The sequence below is a fragment of the Microchirus variegatus genome (genome assembly GCF_963457635.1).
Source record: "Microchirus variegatus genome assembly, chromosome: 21".
In the NCBI taxonomy this organism is placed as follows: Eukaryota; Metazoa; Chordata; class Actinopteri; order Pleuronectiformes; family Soleidae; genus Microchirus; species Microchirus variegatus.
The window spans coordinates 16229863-16251724 of NC_139822.1; the positions used below are offsets into that span (position 1 = coordinate 16229863).

General features: G+C 41.4%; 1 protein-coding gene across 2 annotated transcripts in view; it reads left to right on the forward strand.

Moving 5' to 3' along the window:
- The first annotated feature begins 2601 nt into the window (after positions 1-2601).
- The window catches only part of dnajc17 (DnaJ (Hsp40) homolog, subfamily C, member 17), a 33355-nt gene continuing 14094 nt past the window's right edge, over positions 2602-21862 (forward strand). For both annotated transcript variants that reach the window (XM_083907874.1, XM_083907873.1), the window contains exons 1-10: positions 2602-2866; positions 8037-8106; positions 10191-10249; positions 10344-10431; positions 10758-10831; positions 11827-11938; positions 12635-12684; positions 14725-14802; positions 16759-16839; positions 17431-17556. In XM_083907874.1, coding sequence (XP_083764000.1) covers positions 2786-2866; positions 8037-8106; positions 10191-10249; positions 10344-10431; positions 10758-10831; positions 11827-11938; positions 12635-12684; positions 14725-14802; positions 16759-16839; positions 17431-17556 — 819 coding nt within the window. In that variant the 5' untranslated portion in view covers positions 2602-2785. The remainder of the gene's footprint in view (positions 2867-8036; positions 8107-10190; positions 10250-10343; positions 10432-10757; positions 10832-11826; positions 11939-12634; positions 12685-14724; positions 14803-16758; positions 16840-17430; positions 17557-21862) is intronic.

Consider the following 21862-nt stretch of genomic DNA (forward strand, 5'->3'; position numbering starts at 1 on the left):
ATTGCTAAATTAGCTCAATATGGCTGAATTAGCATGAAATTCACTCTTACCTTATCTTGCGGGAAATACTTCTTAGATACATGTAATGAACAGAAGATTAACAATATAATAAATATAGCTGGGGGAAAAAATCTTTCATAAATTGTGACATAAATTGTTAAACTAATACAGAAATATAATACAACTAAAAAACACCTTGACTATAATATAAGTAAGGGGCACCATTACGTGTCAAAAACCGTTATATTTATGTGATTAAACGTATTTTCGTTTTCTTTATTTTGTAGTTAGGACCGCCCAACTTCCGGTTTGTTGTGGTGCGTTTTTACCACTGTTTGTGATGCTGTGGAAGGCATGCAGCCAGTGGATGGGCACTCCTCCTCCTCCTCCTCCTCCTCCTCTTCACTCACTTCCCCATCCAAACAACTGCATCTGGACTCATGCAGATAGTCTGAAGGGAAACTAACTTTTTTGATCGACTCCAAAATGCCCATCATTACTACATTAACATACTACATAATTAATTGGCTTTAGACACAGATGCCTCCAGGTTCTGTTTACCATAGGTCTCAACTGTCCATTCGACCTTTGCCTCTTTCCTGACACGCCTTTATTTTTCAACTACGTGTCACTTTTTCAATTTTTTTTATTTATTTTGGGACCCCAGGCAAAGTTTTTCATTTGTTTTTGACAGACTGGATGATTTAGGAGAGTAAAATCTGCACAAAAAAACCCCCCATATTTGAGCTTTTCCACATACTGTGAATGCTGAAAGGACCATAACGTCTTTACTGTGTTTACATTTCCCCTTAAGGACTGTGGCGATAAGCAAAAAGTGGACATGTATACTTGTGTGTCTTTTTTTGTCTCTTATCAGTATACTTTTTAATCCGGCTTCTCCATCACGTGACATTTCCTCTCAGAATATTCTTGCAGACCTGCTGTTATCGTCCCCCCCCATCCCCCCTTGTGACATGGTACTATTTAGCTTGAGACAATATGGTGATTGTATTGTTGGGCTGCTTTGGGTCCCCTGTGCCAAAGTGTCACCACCATAAGATGCTTTGTTCAGCGTGAAAAGAACCATGGGGCCTTTCACCGCAGGACCACTGAGGTTACTTATGTTACACCATCCAAATGATATACATTTAGGTTAACAGAGCATATGCAGAAGTTTACATAGACAGATAATGATTTCACACTGTACTTCTTTTTTTTTTTTTTTTTTAAAGCAACAGAGGTTACTGAGCAAATATGAGCTCACTGTAAATACGCCACAATCCTCCAGCGGAGCTCGTTGAACAGGATCACGAAGACCATCGGCTGAAAGCAAACATTCAGTCTTTTTAGAGTCAACACCCTTATCCCGTTTCCATTTATTACCCTTCTGTTTATGGATTCACACTCAAGTGATTTTCAGCCACGATCCTAGGCCCAAACAGACTGTTAATCCACGTACATGCGTGGCACACACTTGTACAGGATGTGTGTCTTGTGTAAATAGTAAATAGTTTGTCATGTGTAATGAATTTAAAATGAAGGAAAGATCATTCATTACACGCAGTACAGCCTGCAATAATAATAACCACTAGACTCCAGAGAAGGAGAGCAGTTCCTGGACATGTCCGGACGTGCCTCCGTTTCTCTTTCTACAGGACATGCCACAACAATTAATTGTGTTGATTTAAAGATTGTTTTTGTGATAACAGTGTTAGGGGAATGTTGGGGGAATCTATTTGTTCCCGATCGCTTCTTCACACACAAATGCAAGACATTAAAAGAAAACTATACAGCAAACAATCTGCCAGATACTTCCTTTAAATTCAAGAGGAGGGTGTGATCAACCAAAGACTGGATTTAATGTCTCCATATTGGTTGTAGTATAAGTACGGCAAATCACCACAACAAACAAGAAAACACAACATCATTAACTGAAAACATTGTTGTCAAAGGTGTTGCCAGGAAAACACGACTTAAACTGTGATTCAAATGTAAACAGAGGTGTCACGAGGTCAGTTTCCTCAATGAATCCACACAGCAGCTCGTTAATACAGCTTGATAATGAGTTCGAAAATAAAATAAAATAGAAATAACTAAACGAAAAAAACCTTATTTCCTTCATTTATTCACATTTCGCATAAAGTTGTCATATATTACGGTTCCCTGACAGCAGCGCCGTTCCCGAGACGCCACATGAGCGCGCACAGCTGTGTAGGAGCACAGCTGTGACGTCACTGAGAAATAAGAGTTTTCTTGGCTTTTTATGGCCTTTAGGAAGGTTTTTTCACATATGAAACTCCCTGCATCAGAAATATAGAATATAAAGATCTATAAAATCCCGTGTTCATGTCTCGAGGTGTCCTGTGGACAGTTTTACATACGTCTCTTTTACTATTATTGTGCTCAATGGGAATATTGCATGAGTATTTTTTGTTGCAGTACCCACCGTGGCCACCATGACAAACTTCTCTTCAAGGGCGCTGACATATGACGTCAAATGTGTGCGCCGTGTACAGCGAGTCCATTTTTGGGAGACTTTCTTGTATTTTTTTTCCATAATACATCCATGATCGAGAACTTTGAGTCGAACTGTGATTAAGAACTACGACGTGTGGAGGGCAGCATTACACCTCTTAGTGTACATCCTGTCGGGAATTATTAGTAGTAGAAGAAGAAGCCTGCCGGAAGTTGTAATTCGTGGGGGAAGAAGAAGACGAAGCTAAACGATAACATTGCGTTTAAAGTCGCTGGAATTATTATATATTGTCGTTGTTTGTTGACAGACATGTCCAAAAAAGCCAGCGACATACTACAAATGGACCTGTACGGTCTACTGGGCGTGGAAATCACCGCTACAACGAAACAGGTGGGTGAAGTAGCTAGCTATCAATTGAGTCAGATAAAACCAAGGCAGTCACAGCCACAATTAGCTGTTAGTTAGCGAATTTACATGCTCGGCTATGTTCTTCTGTCTGCTCGCTTAGCGGAGTGTTGATAAATAAAACGTAATTCTGTGTGAGGACAGATTAGTCTTGACAGAAGGAGGCTATGAAAGCGATAGCTTGTTGCTATGGAGCCGTAGCTTCCACTTGTATCGCCTATTCATGCATTTTACTCGAGATACGGCTTCATGAATCGCTAATGTATCACTTAAGAATTAATATTCAAAATTAACGAGTCTCCAAAGCATGAAGTTCAGTCGTTAAGGGTATCAGACCTGTCTGCTAAAGCTAAGCAATTCGCTAAAGACGCCACTGAGGGGCGCTGTTGCATCAGTTAAGTCTTCCCTCACTCAACACTGACAATATATGCCTTTAACCCAGGGACGTGATTATTAATAAACAATATATAACTATATATAAGTGAATATTAATTTATTACACCGACGTGACTCATGTTTGGAGTAGTAATATTTCCATATGATTAGTTCTGGAAAATTACTGAGTGATTGAGGGCAGAAACTGCTGTGATTACCTGTTTGTTAAACGTTTATGGAGGAGCAAATATCGAGTTAATTTAGTTTAGGGTTAGTTTGAATGAGTAATGCAGGATTATTTGTTAAAGCATAATTTGTGAACAGCTATGATAGATAGAGGGAGATCCAGGAAATCTTCATTTATTTTCTTATAGTTATGCACTATCTTGTCCTGCAGTCCTCTGTTTCCCCCTACCACCAGCATTCATCACAGTTTCCAGGATGCCGAAATCCACAACACCGAAAGGGAAATTACATTTGCTGCAAAAGTAAGGGAGGAAGTTAATTTCCTAATTGGATCTCAAAGTCCTGTATTCCCCAGAGGCGTATGCTGGAGGAAGTTAGTGGTTGTGGCTTGGGTAGAAATGAGACTTGAAAATACAGAAGGCTGGTTCTGTGAGGTCTGTTGATGGTCGACAGAGATAGTGATGTTTTTTGTGTGTGTGTTATGTAATGCACCGAGCTCTGAGGTCGGGGCTCAAAAATCAATCAAGTCTGAGGAGACAGATGTCAGCAGATGGGCTACTTATCCCAGTTGTTTGGCTGCTGCTCCACCAACCATTCTCAGACTGTTTGTCCCAGAGTAAGGAGAAGCTCATCCTTAAGCCCGTGTATGTGATCCTTGCCACAGCTTGTAAAACATTGCCTTAACAAAGAGGATTTGCATTGGACATCTCCTTATGGTTCTGTTTAGTGTCTCTTTCTATTATCACTGCTGACCCTGATCTAAATGGCCCTACAAATACTGTGCACACTGGAATATTATTAATTATCATTAAACGGTTATAGCTGACTGGGGTTTGGTTTATCCATGTAGTGCTAAGGAAGACTGTTGCTGGAGGCTAGCTGCCATTTAAAGACTTATGCCCATGAATATCAGCAGGTAATAATTGCCTATGTGTGTGTTTTACCTTCCTCAGATTACTTGGTGAAACAGTCAGTTGCCAAGACCACACACAATTTATTGTGGTTTGTGCAGCTCATTTAAGTAGAGTGTGAATTAATGATGTGTGGCACAACTAAATGATGGTTTTCCTTTGCATTATAATGTAACCCTTTGCTCTCTTTAGCTAGGTTTCAAACAAAATATATCATAAACTGTAACATAATTTCTAATATTCTTTGAAAGATAATGCACATTAGGCATTTTTATGCAGAATTCAAAAATGTGCAATTTGGCATATAAACAGGCTGATGGAAACCCACCTAATAATGACTTATTCCTGTACAGGGTCTGTGGTTTATGATTGTCATTGCATTCCACAATGCACTGGGCCACATCCATCAATTATGCATTCTGAGGCCATGTAACACTACATGGTAATAATAATTTTGTCATATAAATACTTGCATGTAATGTAAAATCTGTCAGATTCACAAACACTTGGATAATCAACCACAGTGTCTGACTACATCCAGTCTTGATTTTAGCTCATTATTTTCGGTTGCTGTCCTCCTTGCCCTTGTCTTTGCCAATTTTCTTCTGCCTGTTATTATTTTCCTTTAGCTGATAATGGTCCACAAATAGCAGAGTGTTCTAATTAAGGAGGATGGCACTATAGCAGATCAGGCATCTAATCAGCTTCACAGGTTTGGGGCCTCACTGAGGCTGTACTAGGACCAGTTTGTCAACAATAATTGGCACCAAATGCTAGTGTAATGAAGATAAGATGCAGTTGTGCGGTTAGGAAGGCAGGACTCAGGGTGGCATTGAAAGTCTGGTTTAACCATTAATCTACTGTTGGTTTGGTTGCATCAGTATCAAAGTCATCTTCTGCAAGAAAAAGGGACCTCTCGCAATGCTGTGTAGTTTGAATTGCAAGAGATGGAAGATAAAGCAGAATTAAATACATTTCTGCTCCCCTGTTAGCACAAAAGCACCAGTTAATGTTGCCAAGCTTTAAATGGTTTTCTCTTTCTTTGGTCTTACTCATAACTGATATAAGAGCCAATTCGAAAAAAGGTCACGGTGAGCTGCACAAAGATGATTGCTCCAGTAATTCACTGGATAAGTCCTGTAGGAAGATGCTACTCGATCTGAGAGCTCTTATCCACACATGTGCTCAACCCTTTAAAAGTTGGCTTGCCGTGGCTTCTAGTTTAGGACCAAAGGACTTCAGGGTCTTCCAGCATCAAGTAAGGCTTGCGTGTCACGACATTGACGGGAATAATCAGGTATTATTTAAGAGAACATCACAGTGGAGACAAGATATCGTGGAGAATGCTAGTGGGAGTGAAAGGGGAAGAGATATCCAGAAAATTATGAGACCAGGAGGTGAGGTAGTTATACATAGGAGCATGTGTGTTAAATTAATCCTTGACTGAACCCGGTGAGACAAATATGATGATGTTAAACATGGCTACTCTCCACCAAGATAGCGATGACAGGTTTTACTTGTCAAGCAGTTCAGCGGGGGCCAGACTTTACACCTGGCAAAGTTAAACATCTGCGGCGTTCACGGCAGATGTGGTGACATGTTTATCTTGTCAGCTTGCTGCAGGTGATGAAGACCATGAGGCCTAGAGCATAGAGATGTGAGTTCAGTGTCCTCAAGGAAGTCTGTACCAGGGGGTTTTGTGTGTTCTGTCTGTGTGACTCTGTTTTGTTTGGATTTGTTTCTATATGGTATCAAAATGCTCTGTCTCTGTCAGACAGAGATGACTTATTATTATATAATGTGATGGCTTGAGGCAAGATATTTTTTTGTAGTGTTCCCTCAGCAGCAGAAGCTGTAAGTCTGTTGGAGAAGGAGCTCTGCTGTCTGTCCAGTGTGTGATGGAGAGGGATGTCAGGATTATCCAGGATTCAGTGCCTCAAATGTTTCCTGCTTGCAGCCAATCACAGATCCAGCCTTCTTCATCATCAGTTTGTTGAGTCGGTTTGTGTCGCTGGCTCCGTTGCTACTACCTTTAGGTGAACAAAGCTACGACTAGGAATCCGAAAAGGAAGTAGAGATGAGCGGGTATCATACTCAGGATTGTCCGACACTGGTCCAAAACACTGAATTTGATATTCAAAGTAGAATTCAATAAACCCTAAATATGGTGGATATGCTTCACTAAATACATGTGACCTGCTGTCAAGAGCATTATCAGCGTAAATGTTGAATTTACAACTTAAGCGTTAAAGTTAAAGAAGGAAGACTCAATCGGGCTAATATCGGTATTGGCAGGAATTTGTCAGTATCTGTACTGGATGCAAAAAGTTGTATCGAGTATCCTTAAAAGAGAGAAAATAATAGTGTCTACTCGCTTAAAGCTCTTGCAGTAAACATTTTTCTCATTTACAGATGGAAAATAATGCAGGAAATGAGCTATTCTGAGCTCTCTAAAGAGTTGTGTGAATGTGTGAAGACTTCCTATTCCTTGCTCTTCTAGCTTAATGTGTCTATGTTGACTGTCGCACTGATGGATTACTCCATTGTGCTCGGTTCCCCCAGAGTTGAGTTTCGTCTTCCTCCCTTTCCTCGATGCAGTCGGCGCTGTATGTTTTGACGTGCAGTCTAGGGCTAAAATTGTACACACGCGGACGAGGCTTCCAATGCGAAACGTTTTCCAGGCTTGAAAACGGGCTCTCCTTAATTCTATAGCCCGTAGCATACTGGCAGGAGATTGATTTGCACTAAGGGGGTTTGTATGTGAAAACACGCAGATCGTTGGCATGGCTGATTAAGACTAGTGAGAAAGTGCGTCTGTGTGTGTGCATGTGTGTTTTTGGCTCGGCTTTGACATGTGGTGGGAAAGCATGTGCCAAAATCCTTAGCATGCAATGCATATATTTGAGTGTGTGTTCTTGAGGTGGTGTGCAAAAAAAAGCTTCATCGCTGCACCCTGCAGCCCCCTCTGGTCTCCACAGAAAGTTTCCCCTGCTTCTCCTCTTTCTCCAGAGGAGCACAGAGATCTAATGAAAACCATCTTGTCATTAACTGGTCTCTAGAAGGACAAATGAATGGATAACATTCCAAGCAGTGACCTGGAGTTTAAAAAACAGCCATCACTTAAAGCCTCATATGACATTACAATACTCCAAAGTATTGTTTAGTTTTTCCACTTTGTTTCTCTAAACCCCGAAAGGTTTTAGCCGACAGCCGGAGATGTTAATTGCATCCTTCTCAAATGCGTCCTGGACAATGGCGCTGTGTTTGTTAATGTTACTGTAGTGATTTTTGCACAGGTTGAATAAAAATGGACCAATACCAGGCTGCAGCTCAGGCCACATTTGTCTTTCAAACTGGCCTGAGGATAGTTTGGAACTACTTGTGGGTTAATTCACTGTATATTTCTAGCGTGGTTTGGTTCCATTAACAACATGTCAAAAGGACATGAAGCAGGGGAGCAGATCAGGTGTTGATTCGATCCAAACAATATAATGTCCCATTTCTTTTTAAATGCAGGCCACATTTCATTCCCAGCGCTTTCATTTTAGGCTTTGACTATGACATGATAAAAATAAGAACTTAAATTTTGCTCTGCCGAAATACTTGCTTAAGTGGCTGATTTGAATCCTAATCAACATCCTCTGCTCCAGAAATCTTAAGGGCTTCTTCTGTTCCTTTTTTAGATCAAGAAAGCCTATCGAAAGAAAGCGTTGGAATGCCATCCAGACAAGAATCCAGACAACCCAAAAGCAGGTAAGTGAGCTCATCTGTGTCTTTTGTCTGTGCTCGCGTCCCTTCACCATTCATATTCATTTTTGTGGAACTGTAACAAAATGCATAATTTGTTATTGCAATCTGGATTGTTTTCTGTCGAATTATGGATAATCGTCTAACTGAGCAGATGGCCATGAAGATTCAGGGGGGAGAAAAAAAAATCCTGTAGACATTAGACAAGCGTTCACAGCAATTTAAACCCTGTGAGACAGCCTAGCCACAGGACTGTGTAGGATGTCTCCTGCTGCTCTCAAGCCAGACAGGACCAGCCAAACACCACCGCCGCCACCAGTGTTTCCACACTCCATCCCTCTGCTTGGCTTTATGAGTCCTCCGATGGCCTGCTGCCAGCTGAAATGTCAGCAATTGGACCTGGAAATCTCAAAGTAGCTTTTTGTTGGGAGGGAAAAAAAGGCACCTTGGACGAAAGGCTGGTCGTGAAGCATGTTTTTAAGTGAGGTTTGTGTGGTTATTGGATGGTTAAGACGATTCCTGATTATATCGGGGGGGGAAACTTGGAAATTGGACGGGTTGAGGGGTTGAGAGGGATAATGCAAAAGCGGGGGGTCGTTTTTCCCAGAAATGTAAAAGAAGTGGTTTTGGAGGGCCTCAACACTTGAACCCATGCATGTACAGACCCCGGTCTCTATCGCACGAGAGCCGAGCAAGATTGGGGACTTGTTTCCCCTGCAGGGAAGGTTGCACGCATGTAAGAGGTGATTTGAGGGTCATGATTCCTCAGTTACTGAAGACACCCCCTCCCTGCTGTCCTTAATTTTCCTCAACCCCCCATGTTGTGACACTCTGAGCTGCCTATTGGGCATGGCTTTCCCCCACCAATTGGATTTTATCTCAGCCCATTATATACATGTAGGTAACCCGACTACCTCTGCTAGTAGCACGATCTCCAGAGTCTTCTGTTAGTGTGCGTTGCCAGTCCCCCCGGGGAGTAACCGTATCGGTTTGTTAGGCCTCTCATAAGTGAGTGATTATGCCTGGCTAGTATAATGCAGCAGTGTGGCGGTTGTATGGTGGGGAGAGGGATTGTGGTCTCAACTGTGTACATTTGTGTGTGTTTTAGATGACAACTGGGGGTTAGAATATAGCGTGGTATTGGTGATTGCAGCAGTGGCCCCTTTGGGGAACGCTAATGGAAGATGGATGGAAGAGGCCAAGAGTTTGTGTGTGAATACATGGCTGTGTTAAAGGAAACAGGTTGTGTGAGACTTGCATATTATATCCAAGTTTCAGACCTGCATCACAGCTTTAAATGGTATGGTGTACACTACCGTTCAAAAGTTTGGGGTCACCTATACAATTTTTTTTGTGTTTTCCATTAAGTCACACTTTTATTCATCCAAAGAGTTGCAAAATGAATAGAAAATATAGTCAAGACATTGACAAGATTAGAAATAATGATTTTTCAAAGAAGCAGCAAAACCGCTTTCAGCTGTGCTAACATCATTGCACAAGGGTTTTCAAGGGTTTTCTAATCATCCAATAACCTTCTAACGCGATTAGCAAACACAATGTACCATTAGAACACTGGAAATGGGCCTCTTTACCCTGCTAAGACCTAGCGTCCACATGCGTGGACATCACATTTTGGGTTTTTTACAGTATAAAAGAGGGTTTTACTCTCCTGACACCACTAGATGGCAGTCTAAGTGTCCACGGCCGCATTTTATGATGAATTAAGTTTTATAGTAGAGACAACAAAAAATGTGATGTTCACGCATGTGGACGCCAGGAGGTTATGTACATATTCCATTAAAAACCAGACGTTTGCAGCTAGAATAGTCGTTTACCACATTAACAATGTATAGAGTGTATTTGTGATTCATTTCATGTTATTTTCATTGGAAAAAAGTGCTTTTCCTTCAAAAAATAAGGACATTTCTAAGTGACCCCAAACTATTAAACGATACATTATTTATTTGTATTGCTTATGTTGCATATTACCTATAGGAGACTGTAAAATTGTACAGTGACAGCTTAAAATTGTGTGGGTTTATGTGTTTAAAGCGAGAGACTTTTCATTCTCATGACTTTTCTCGTCCCAGCCGATCTCTTCCACCAGTTGGCTCAGGCTCTCGAGGTGCTAACCGATGCTGCTGCCAAGGTAAGATATCACAGATGACTCTCGACTCTTGGGAAGAATTGTGATATGATGCACACAAAGATACAGTTCCTCCTGATGTCTGTTGTGTTTTCAGGCTGCCTATGACAAGATTTGCGCCGCCAAGAGAAAAGTGGAAGAAAGAAACGCAAAACTCGATAATGAGAGAAAGAGAATGAAGCTTGGTGAGTCATTTTCCAACTCTGAGCATGCCTTCAGGCTTTTTGATTGATTTACTTTATTGCGAGTGGGGTTTGTATTGGTAATGTCAAGGGTTGTTTTGCATTCAATTTCTTTTTGTCGGACACATTCCTGGATTAACAAATAAAAGGGGCTGAGGTTTTTAATGTGATGGGGCAGACACATAGATTGGCAAGTAATAAAGAAATTAAATATTAGCAGCTGATAGAAAATGAAGCTTATTTAGCTTTATCTGCTTTACGAGTGCATGAGAGATTCAGTGTGTGTGTGTGTGTGTGTGTGTGTGTGTGTGTTCATGTTGCTACAACAGACTTGGAGACCAGAGAGCAAGAGGCAAAGGCTCAGGACGAGATGGAGGAAAACAATCGAAAACGTGAAGCAGAGGTAAGAGAATTTATAGAAACCATACGAGCGTTGGGGTCGCATCACACCTTGCCCAGAGAGAAAATGAAACAATAAAAATTAAATGTTATTGTGCTTCTGGCCTCAGCTGTGCATCCAGGAAATTCTGAAGCACACCCAGGTGCTTTTATCCTGTTTTTGCCTGATTGAGATGAAATCAAGCGAATATTTGGACCAGGAGCAAAGTCTGAGAGAGATATCATAATTATCAATGAACTCATTAGATGATATTGCTTGACTCGATGCATGTTGCTCTGCAAGCTTATGATGTATAAAAACACATATGCTTCCCTGTTAATGCATAAATATGTGCCCATTATCTGCCTTGGACATAGAATGTAACCAGTAGATGGCACTGCTCCACTCCGTGTCTCATCTCAAGGTGTTGATAAAACAACATGGTCTGCACATTCATTCAGTTTTTGAATATGACATCAATGCTTGAAGAGTTAGGATGCATAATTTGACATCACTTAAAACTTGTATTTTTGCATATTACTTACATTACCATTCTAAAGTTTGGGGTCACTTAGAAATGTCTTTATTCTTTTGAAGGAAAAGCACTTTTTTAATGAATATAACATTAAATGAATCAGAAATACACTCTATACATTGTTAATGTGGTAAACAACTTATCTAGCTGCAAACATCTCATTTTTAATACATAGGTGTATAGAGGCCCATTTCCAGTGTTCTAATGGTACATTGTGTTTGCTAATCGTGTTAGAAGGCTATTGGATGATGAGAAAACCCTTGAAAACCCTTGTGCAATTATGCCAGCACTGCTGAAAAATTATTATTTTGAATACAAATCATTATATCTAATCTGGTCAATGTCTTGACTATATTTTATTTTCATTTTGCAACTCTTTTGATGAATAAAAGTGTGACCTTTAATGGAAAACACAGAAAAAATTGTATTGGTGACCCCAATTTTTTGAACGGTTGCGTATTTTATTTTTTTTTACTTCCAACAGATTGCCCGTTTAAGATGTGAAGGAGAGCAGATGCTCATGGAGGAACAGGCGCGCATGGAGCAAAAGCAGCGGGAAAAAGCAGAGCAGTGGCTAAGGTTTCGCACACAGAGAGGTATGGCCCACATCCAGTTTGATTTGGTGAAATCTCTTCAACGTCCTTAAACGTCTGTTGAATTAACCCCCATGTTTCTGCAACCGTCACAGTGTCGGTCTGACCACGGCGTCGCCAGGCGCCCTGTGGTTGATTCACATAAAAAAAACCAATAACAATAGCCGAATGTATATTTGAATTTATGTCTTTTTTTTTTTTGTGTGTTTTGGCTGCGATAAAAATTGGCAGGTTAACACAGGAATGTCAAACCCCCCCAGTTTGCACACAACCATCAAACTTTTAACCTCTTACTAAAACATGAAAAAATTAGCTCTTGTAAAATCAGACCATGGATGTGTAGCTGCTTTAGGGAAGTACTGAGTCCTGGCCCTTGAATAAATCCTTTTTTGTGGCTGGACATTACTCATGCGGAGTCAGCACGTCTTTAGAGTATCTTCCATTTGCACGCAGTCAGCGCCTCCCCAGCTCTCCCTTGTATCAGGGCTCTGTCTGTCCCGTCTCCAGAGGAACTCGGTGCATCCTCAGACTGTTGCAAGCAAGAGCTATACATTCACCATGTGACCGCAGGTTTTGCATCGCTGTCCATCTGTTAGAGTCACTTCACTGCGGTCTTGAGTGCCATGTTTTTTTCTTGAGCAAAACAATTGTTTCTTGTCTTTTTTTCACTGTCTCATCTTACATCATGTTTTCTCTCAGAGTCGGGTTTGGAGGGATGTTCCAAAAGCAGTGTGACCCCTAAACTCAAGGTAAGGCTTTCAGCTATGGGGATGTTAGTCAGTGGCTGAGTTTGGGGTGAAGTTTGCTTCTCTTGGAGTATAACGTAGGAAGAAAGGGGGCGGTTATTTAGCAGGAAGTTCACAATCTGAGTGAAAGTGCAGGCAGAGCCTCAGCTGGGATTTTTTTCCCCCCCATCAATATCTTTATTTATTTTAGCATTTTAACACTCCACCCACTGAGTAGAAAAATCATAATCCTAATACATGAATGAACAAAATATATGAAATAAATACATTTAAAAAAAGCTCACACACACACAAATATATATATATATATATATATACACACACGCATGTATGTATGTACACACATATATACACATATGTATGTATATACATACATATGTGTACATATACATATATATCTATATATGTATAGATATATATTTATGTATGCATATATATGTGTGAATATATACACACATACATACACATGTATATGTACACATATATACGTGTATATTTATATATATATATATATATATATATACACATTTGTGTATATTATGGTGTCACATTATATGCACGTGTACGTATACATACAAAAATATACAGATATGATACACAGTTATTGGTTAAGGGCTTTGTTTGGTTGGGTTAATGTTGTATTATTATAATACATCTACTACCAAACAGTTTGTCCAGATGAACAATTGCGAATCACATTCTAAGTCATCTCCAGGTGCCTCCACCACATGCGATAGATCAATTCTTTCTAGAACATCCCAGATGTCATGAAAAACTGATTGTTTGCCTTTTAATAACATCGTGTAATCTTTTCCAAGAGCAAAGTCGTCGATAACTCAGAAATCCACGTACCTATCCTCGGCCTGTCCACCTCCTTCCATGTTAACGCTGTGACCCTTTTGGCCAGGCACCTAGCCAAAAGTTTGATGCATACTGAGGCATTCATAATTTATGGTTTAGCGACCACATACACTGTCTCAACAGAGGTCTTGAGCGTATTCCTGCAGAGTAGGCCTGACGTCGTCAGGAGACCTGTAACAATGTCAGAAGAGGGCTTATTATATTAACTCCTGGAAACGGCCAAGCCTATGGATATTAACAGACACGGGGGATGATCGCTAATGTGTTTAGACTCTGTAGACAAAGCTGGTTTTAAACTCGATAGCTGCCGAGTGCAGCTGTGTATTAGCTGACATTTGTGCGTTAACTTGGAAAAACAAACAAGAGTCTTGAGACTGACAGTGTCAGAGGTCATGTTGCTGGACCAGAGACATTACTTCATGGGTAATCTTTTTTTTTTTTTTTAGTCCTGACTACAGTTGAATTTTATGGTTTTGTGATGCCTTTTTTGTGTGTGTGTGTATTTATTTATTCTAGAAAGACAACACAACAGTGTGCCAGTAGACATCTCCTCATTCAAATATCATGTTTTCCAAAGAATAATGGCTAAGACAGTAGACTGCTCTTGAAGGAAGAATGTACATTTTCAAAAGCAGTTGTTGGTAAGAGACTATGCAGACACGGAAATTCCCCGAAATCCTGTTTTCTTTTTTCTGACCGTGAGCAGAATGCTGGCCCTGAAACAACATTTAGTGCTTGTCATTTATCATTTTACTTTAAGCAGTTAGTGTGATTTTGGCCGGACTCGACTGTGCTTTGTACATGGAGCTACAAGACGTTGCACAATATCTCTTTTTAGAGAGTACGGGAACTCGCATCAGTGTTCAGTGACAGGACTCCAACTGAGTCAAAACACATAAATTACCTTGGATGGAAGTTTCTCCTAAGCAGAAAAAAATTTGCACAGTAATTTCTAAAACGGCGTTTACACAGCACAGCATTGCAACAATCGCAGAAATGCTGTTACACAAGCAAATGGGTTAACCACAGTTCAGACTGAGACACAGGACACAAGAGAAGAACTGACTTACTTTGGATTACTTGGTCGTTATTGTTCCTGTAGTTGTGCTGTATTATATGGAGGTACTCGCAAGGCTTTGCAATAACAAGCTCTTTTCTTCTCTGTCTTCTTTCTCTTTGCAGTTGAAGTGGAAGTGTTCGAAAGGCGACGCAACAAATGGCGGCTACTCTCAAGACACTCTTTTGAAACTTTTTGGAAAGGTAGAAGTACCCTTCACTTCGTTTTCAAAATAAACTCTTACATTTTGAATTCATTATATCAGTATATTATATTATGTAGTGCTGGGCGCAGCGTCAACATTAACGCATGACACGTTTCCATGACGACTGAGTGGAAAAAGACGTGCGTGATGACGTGATGTTTACGTGACCGCGGATTGTTAAAATGAGTCTCTACAGTAACGCTAAACTTTAAAAACAGAGGCACACATACGCAGTACACAGGTACGCTGGTTATTTGTAGCGCTGCTCTTTTCGTTTTAATAAAAAGACCGCTCCAGTTCGACTGTAGGCACGCTAGCGTTGCTAAAGGAGCTAACGGAGCTAACTGGTAAACAGTGCCCAGACTCCGGTGTAGCGGCACGTAAACATGACGTCAAGCGCGTCTATTTCCGATCAGTCGCCATGGAAACTCGCCATGCGTTAACGTGCGTTAAGCTAGTGCCCAGCACTAATATTATGTAATGTAACGCTTCCCAGCTACAAACCTGCTCCCTGAGTTCGGCCATATTTTTGGGTCTGCATGACATCATCGCTTGTAGATAGTTTTATTCTCGTCTTTAAACAAGGCCCATTAAGTTTTGTTGCAGAGAAAGTGCCGAGGGCCATGTTGCAGTGCCCTTTTAAAGCCATGCACGCTAGCGTTTGTGCCCCTCTTTACCAGGTGATTAAGCAGTGCCAAGGGAGGCGTTAGGAAATGTGCTCTTCTCATGCAACCTGGGATAGGACCACTTCATGTTATGATCCATCACAAGGAGGAGGGCCACGTTTTTTTTGCCTAAAATGTGTATAGGGCAAGCGTCACTAACGTCAAGCTATGCCGAAATAGGCATTTGAATTTCTTCTCTGCACGCATTCAATCAGTATAGTCCCATGCAGGAGGGCTGTGTCCGTGTAAAATCTGGAAAAAAAAGTGTTGGGAAGGGGGAAAAAAAATAGTTTGAGATGGCAAGCTCCACTGTGTGACAGTTAATGGTTTGGGCAAGTAGAAATAGCCACTGCTGTGTGGGAAAGCAAGTATGTGTATACTTCTCCAATGCGTACGTGTGTGGACTTGTGTACTTTGGCCGCCTAAAATAATACATCTTCGTTTGAGTGTGTGTGTGTGTGTGTGTGTGTGTGGGGGGGGGGGACATGTTAAGATATTTATATTTTAAGAAACCGAGGCCTTTTGAGAGTCTCCTTTGTCACTGTTGGCTTGGTCCTAAGTAAGAATCATCTTTCCTGGACTTTCCCCTTCCCAGAAAGCTCCACTTTCACAGAACAAAACTGTCAAAGGTTACGTCCATCCTGCCTTTTACTCTAGAGAAGAGAGGTTAATAACCAAAGAGAAAAACTTGCTCTGCTAACGACCCGACTCAGCAGAGATCCCCTGCTAAAACATGTTTCTAACCTTCCTTCTCCTCCTCTTCCATTTCCTTTGGACAGAGACATAGCTCATAAGACATTTGTCAGAGGTCAGGGAATGAGTGAGATACTCCTAGCACAAATCCTTTTTGGCCAAGCTTTCTTTCCTCCCTGTTCTGATTTATGGCAGGGTGCTTGATGAGAGCCATATCTACTTCCAGCCTCCAAAATGGTTGTCAAACGTCAGTGTACAAGGAGTAGCTAAAGTGCTTACATAAATTATTGCCTCTAGATTCTTTTTTTTTTTTTTTTTTTTTTAAATCCCAGATGTCTCAGATTTGTGCATGGTGTTACGTGAATGCCCCCTTTGCAGTATTACCGTCTCAATCTCAAAGAAATGAACCCTGTCATTAGAAATTAGCTTTAATAACAAAACGTATATTAATTCCTATAGCCTTTACCCTAGAAGTTTATTTTATTCACCAGTGTTTCGAATTGTTTTAGTCTGCATATGTTTTGCATTTTCATGTTTATAGGTTGTGCTGTGGAAGGGAATACTGATACTAATTGACTGTGTTTTTTCTCTTCTAGTATGGGGATGTCTTGAATGTGGTTATTTCAAGTAAGAAGAAGGGAAGTGCTCTGGTGGAGTTTGCATCTGCAGCAGCAGCTGTAAGTACCTAACTCTGGTCTGTGTTTTGTTTTTTCAATCACGGAAATCTTGTCCTTTTACGCATTACTCGTGTTCAGGACACCTGGTCAGTTTGATTCTTACTGGGAACGACACCTGCTGTAAGGACAATCTCTGAGACCTAAACTGATGTTTTAGTCGAGCTGCACTGTTTGAGAATTGAAACCATCAGACGGAAGAACATGAGCTCCCCTCATTGTTCCCCCACTGTCTGGATCCTCGGGCCCTTTGTCTTGATGGTGTACTTTTCTGTTGTGGTTTCCTCACCACAGTGTGTGGTTTCCCTCCAGGGATTATGTCTGCCAGTCTACCAGAACCTGGGTACAGGGTCTGTGGTCTCTTCCTAACCAATTTCGGAGTTCTTTTTTCTTTTTTTTTTGTCTCTGGCAGTTGGCAGAGTTAATTTGTGCATGTCTGCATGTGTTTTTCATATGTACTGTATACTATAGCAACTGTCCTTGTACAAATCCCCAGGTGTAAGATGAGTTCAAATTAAATGTGAAACAGACACGCGCAGATATTTCTTTTCCCAAATATGATGAATCCACTGACTCATTATTTTATGCATATAGGAGCTGGTGCTGAAGCATGAAAAAGGCCTAAACGGAAACCCTTTGAAGATTTCCTGGATTGAAGGACAGCCCACAGCAGCTCCAGCAGCTCCAGTACCTCGAGTAGTCCAGTTCATGTCTTCACAGGTACTGGTATAATTGTCGTAATTAAAGCATGTTGCTAGAGCTGAAACGATGAATCGATTATTAATCGATTTCTAAATTAATCGTCAACTATTTTGATAATCGATTAATCGGTTTGAAGCTTTTTTTTCGCCTACCATGGAACTGGAGATGTCTGTTTATTAAAGGAAAAGAGCAGCGCTACAACTAACCAGCGTCAATGTTGACGCCATTAACTGCCGTTATCGCGCTAACGTGCCCAGCACTACTATTTTCTGATTTCTTTGCGCCACACAACAAAGAAATCATTAAAAATGTAATCATTTTGGTTTGTGGACAAAAACAAGACATTCGAGAACATTGACCATGTCCAGGTTTGACAAACACCGATCAACATTTTTGAACTTTTTCTGACGTTTTATGGACCAAACGATTAATCGATTATGAAAACAATCGTTAGTTGCAGCTCAACATGTTGCCCCTGTTGCAGAAAGATCTTACCATGTCGCTCCATTTCTAACATAAATCCAATTGACTAAACACTGCCCCACAAAGAAAGCTATGTTAACCTTTTAAAGTTTTACTTTCATATCAGTGGCATAAATTTTGCCCCAGTGCTTGCACTCGCCCTAATCTTGCCTAGAACAATGTTTCTTGGTTTATTTGCTTTGGAGTGGTGAGGCTGCTGGCCTGGTGCTAGCCCACAGTCTCTGGTTGGTCGCTCATTAACGGGCCAGACCTGGGAGAGCCCAGGAATGCTGTGCTTTACATAGCAACGCCGAAGAAACAGCAAGGAATAATGGTAGGCTGGCACGTGAGACCACCTAAACGCCTGCAGTAGGGAAAGGAATTCCGTGTGTGTATGCAGTATATTGATATTAGTGACCAATATGTTAGATGTTATTCGTTTTGATGGAGTTTCTGGTTTGCATTTGAACGATACTGCAATTTTGTGATTTTGAAATCCCACAGTTTGACATGATTTTGTGTGTTTTACAAGTCTAATTTGAGAAATTATGTTTAGCTTAAAGGAATGTTTTGTTTCCATCATAACCATTTTACCTCTCTCTCTAATATTGTGATCTGCACATGTGGCAGCTTGCCGATCAGTAAAATCCCTCCCGTCAATTTGCCTGCGTCTCCACAGCCGCTGAACTGGGTTTCACCCTTCAGTCTGGTGCGATGTCTCAGATCCCTTTGTCAGTGTTAGCATGTGAGGCTCAGCCTGCACACTGGGACTTGTCTCGCTAATCTCTTCAAATGTTATTATGCTAACCCGGGTTGCATTGCAGATATTCAGAGGCGATTGCTTCATAAGAATGAAAACATTACACGGCTGTGTCATTTTCACATTAGCCCTCGGCAAGAATACTTCTACCTAAACTGAGCCCTGATGACATAACGGGTGAGCCAGTGTAGATATTAGCATTTTAGAAAAAGAGATAGGGTTAATTAGAAGCTAGAGCCTTGGAGGTCCATCTCTTTGGACTAGAATGTAAAAAATCATATCCTTCCCGATCACTCCCTCATGTTATCCAGCTGCAATCACATAGGAACAGCTTGGCCGAGGACTTGCTTCTTTAACCTTGTCAATCTAAACGGTGCTTGGAGAGTCGGAGTCTCACTGCAGGGAGCTCAGGGACACACACACACAAATTACTTTAGCCTCAGCTTCAGTTCCAGCATCGGTGGGCTTCATAAATAAATCTGGGGGCCAGTGTAAGGGGCCTAATGGAGAGAGGGCCAGATGTCAGGTTCCAGAGACCTTCAGCGTTACTGCGGACTGTGCAGGGATTTTACTTCGCTCTCGCCCGAGACACTGACGAGAACTGTTGCACTGCTGGATCTAATTTTGTTCTGCTTGTCTAGTTGTTCGTCGTCTTCTTACCATGGTTATGAAAACCTTTCAAAAACAGGGATTGGCATATCTTCCACAGCGTGACTCCTGACTTGAATTAGACCCCCTTTTGAGAAAGGATCTAGTTTAATCTCTAAGCTGCACACTATTCATTGTGCATAGTTGCAAATCTCTGACTCCTGAATAGCCCTTGTAGATTTTAGTATTTTATGTTGCTTATATTGCGGCATGTCCCATAACGGTACAGAAGCTGTACAAGTACTGTGTTTTTCTTGAGATTTCGTAAACATTTGCTGTATCGGAGTAGCATTTCACATCTGGTCAACTGTATGGATTCCACAGTGTCTGACTAATATTTCACATCTCACTTCCCACACCGTCTCGCACAAGGAGCTATGTAACCATCTGCTTTCTCCCCGCCAGACGTGATGTTTGCGTCTCAGGAGATACGATGCCATCATTAATCACTCGTCCCTCGATCCGCCGTTTATTACGTCGTTTATCATACCCTATTATTTAAAGTGAATCTATCATAAAGGATTTACATTTGAGCTTTCTGACGCCTGCTCCTTTCACCGAGAGCCGTCGCAGACGCAGCAAGACCCAACTATTCTGGGATTGTTTTTCCAGCATGTCATTTTGCAAGTGCTTAAAAAGTGGACTGGGGCAGCGGTGGCTCAGTTGGTAGAGCACCTGCCCCATATGCTGAGGCTGAGTCCTCGCTGCAGGCGACCCTGGTTCGAATCCCGCACCAAGCGGTCTTTCCTGCGTGTCATTCCCCCCATCTCTCTGCCTCCCGTTTCCTGTCACTCTATACTATGCTATCATTAAAAAAAAAAGGCAAAAATGCCCAAAAAAATATTAAAAAAAAAAAAAAAAAAAAGTGGACTCAAAGCCTTACCTGACCTTTTAGAATGAGAGTTTATAGTGGGCTGGAGTTGATTTATTGCATAAAATACTGTACGCATTTTCAAACCTATATATTTGAATGGTTTCAGTTTCAGTTGTTTTACCCTGTATGGACGCATGGTGTCTCTCATTTCATAATTCTTAGTTGTCTGAGCTTTGGATTATTGACAGCCTCTGTGTGACTTCTTTCTCCTTCTTATCTCTTAACGGCGATCTGACAAATTGCTGACACACACTGGTTAGCCATTGGATGTCAAGCTTTCGTTATGATAAATAACCGAGTGCCGAACAATCCAGCAGTTGTTTCAAAGTCTGCTTTACTGCGGTACCCTGACACTGCATGGAATCTTGCCTGACATGCCTGTCTAATTAAGGCTTATGTGTCTATTCACTTTGAAATAATATTATGTTACTTGCAGTGCCGGATAGTTTAGGGCTATAATTTATCACTGTTAGGCGACTGTGAGGTATTCGTGAGAGACGAGACGTATATATCCACAACAGTGACCTGTGACAGTTGAAAAGCCAAATGAGCACAAAACAACTCATTGCAACGTGAAAAGATATTTTCTTTACTTCCTCAAAGTACAAAACATTGCATTATTCTATGCAAAAGAAGATTCCACGGTGTGTTGTTGTCATAACATATACACGAAACTGGGACAATGACATCCAGTTTAAAAACAGAAAATGCCAAATCCCACAAACATCGCTGCTTCTGTACACAGATAGAATTCTAAATCTATTGCCATAAACGGGACAATTGAGGTCTGTTTATGTTGCAGCATGACATGTTGGGCACATAGGAATTTGACTGAGTCTGCGTTTGCCCCCGTAGTCTTTCCTGGCAATCTCCCTTCAACTTGGAGACCGTCCTGATCCTCTTTTGTACATTTCTGCACAAATCTCAGTTTGACATCCTTTCACAAATACATGTCATGTGCTTCTCTTGTCAGTGTATGTGAGATGGACGCGGGCCTTTTTTCCTCGTGTCAGGGTTCTGTTTGGTCAGAAGGTAGTGTTTAAACCTTCATCAGGACTCAGGCTGCCGTAATGGATGTCTCTGGTCCTCCTCCCTCGACACCCCCCGCATATGTGGAAGTATCACATTACCCTTTACCACTTTCCTTCTCGTGCGCCACTCACCAGAGCACCAGACTCTGATTTGCAGCTATGAAAACAGCTAGCTCCAGCCTCCTCCCCCCCCCCCCCCCCCTCCTTCTGAGGTCTTGGACCTGTGGCCGGGCTTGGTCTGCAGCCCAAACTGCCACCACTGGCTGTCTTTTATTGGAAGCAGAGCTTTATGTTTGTTTTCACTGTATTGTTGGGAATGAGAGATGGGGGGTACCTTGGTCTACCTTTGAGTGGGGCCTCTGGGATGCGTGCGGAGGAAAAATTGCGCTCTGCACACAATAGATGGGCAAGCATGCCAAGAGCCAAGACATCACAGCTCGAGGACCTTGGATTCTAGCCACAGCTTTTCTTTTCTTAAACACAACAGTCTTAAGTCTTAACAGCCGTTTTCGGTGTAGTGCTTTGCTGTGTGGTTAGGGGAATTACACT